General features: G+C 46.2%; 1 protein-coding gene across 1 annotated transcript in view; it reads right to left on the bottom strand.

Annotated features, from left to right (window-relative positions):
- Positions 1 to 250: 250 nt before the first annotated feature.
- The window catches only part of LOC119592814 (keratin, type I cytoskeletal 10-like), a 5,505-nt gene continuing 4,647 nt past the window's right edge, over positions 251 to 1,108 (bottom strand). Inside the window, exon 2 of the mRNA XM_037941724.1 lies at positions 251 to 685. Within this exon, the coding sequence (XP_037797652.1) occupies positions 251 to 685 (435 nt within the window). The remainder of the gene's footprint in view (positions 686 to 1,108) is intronic.

Below are 1,108 nucleotides of genomic sequence, written 5' to 3'. Positions count from 1 at the left end.
GCCTGAGGTTTCTTTCTCACGCTCGCTCCAATTACATACTTTTATCATAATATGGTCGCGCAGTTTCCTTCTACACCGAGCCTGCACTCCGAAGACCTCGCGCTTATAACGAATTCTCTCCACTTATCGCGTCACCTCCTCCGCCTTCTTTACTTGCTCCACTTTCCATACCATCTCTATCACTTTCTTCATCGTATCTACCTTCTCCATGTACTGTACCATCTCCAATTATCGCACCGTCTCTTCTATATCATCCACTTCCTCTAGTTAACGCACCGTCTCTTCCACCTCCTCCACTTCCTCCACTTCTCGCACTATCGCTTCCACCTCCTCCACTTCTCGCACTATCTCTTCCAACCTCCTCCACTACCCGCAAGATCTCTTCCACCTCCTCCACTATCCGCAACATCTCTTCCACCTCCTCCACTACCCGCAAGATCTCTTCCACCTCCTCCACTAACCGCAAGATCTCTTCCACCTCCTCCACTACCCGCAAGATCTCTTCCACCTCCTCCACTACCCGCAAGATCTCTTCCACCTCCTCCACTATCCGCAACATCTCTTCCACCTCCTCCACTACCCGCAAGATCTCTTCCACCTCCTCCACTACCCGCAAGATCTCTTCCACCTCCTCCACTACCCGCAAGATCTCTTCCACCTCCTCCACCGCCAAGCTGCCCACAGGCTAATGAGAAATCCAAAGTGGCGGTCGCGTTACATCAACCAATTGCATGATTTGTGATTTGGAGTTTACTTCTATAGAGCATTAGATCTGTAGAACATTGCATGATTCTGAACTGATTTCTTGACTCTGTGCAACGCGATATTTAAAGAACATGTGAACGCTACTGAATGGTACGTTTTATTTAATATTTTTATTGTTTGTTTTTCTATATTTGTTAGCTCTTTTTTAGGGGTGTATCTTTGCGCTTTTTTAAGCGTGTGGATAAAGATTTTGTAAAAAATGAGAAAAAAGCTGTATGAATGGTTTAGGTCTACTACGGGTGCGCATAGCCTATGTGCGTAGGAACTTATTTGTGCACACGCTCCACCCCTTTTGCATATGTTCGTTTGTGTGCGTGATTTCACACGATAAATAAATCCCTTT

This window comes from Penaeus monodon, chromosome 31, assembly GCF_015228065.2.
Source record: "Penaeus monodon isolate SGIC_2016 chromosome 31, NSTDA_Pmon_1, whole genome shotgun sequence".
In the NCBI taxonomy this organism is placed as follows: Eukaryota; Metazoa; Arthropoda; class Malacostraca; order Decapoda; family Penaeidae; genus Penaeus; species Penaeus monodon.
The sequence above is the reverse complement of the archived record's forward strand: the minus strand, read 5'-3'. Positions and strand labels throughout refer to the sequence as shown.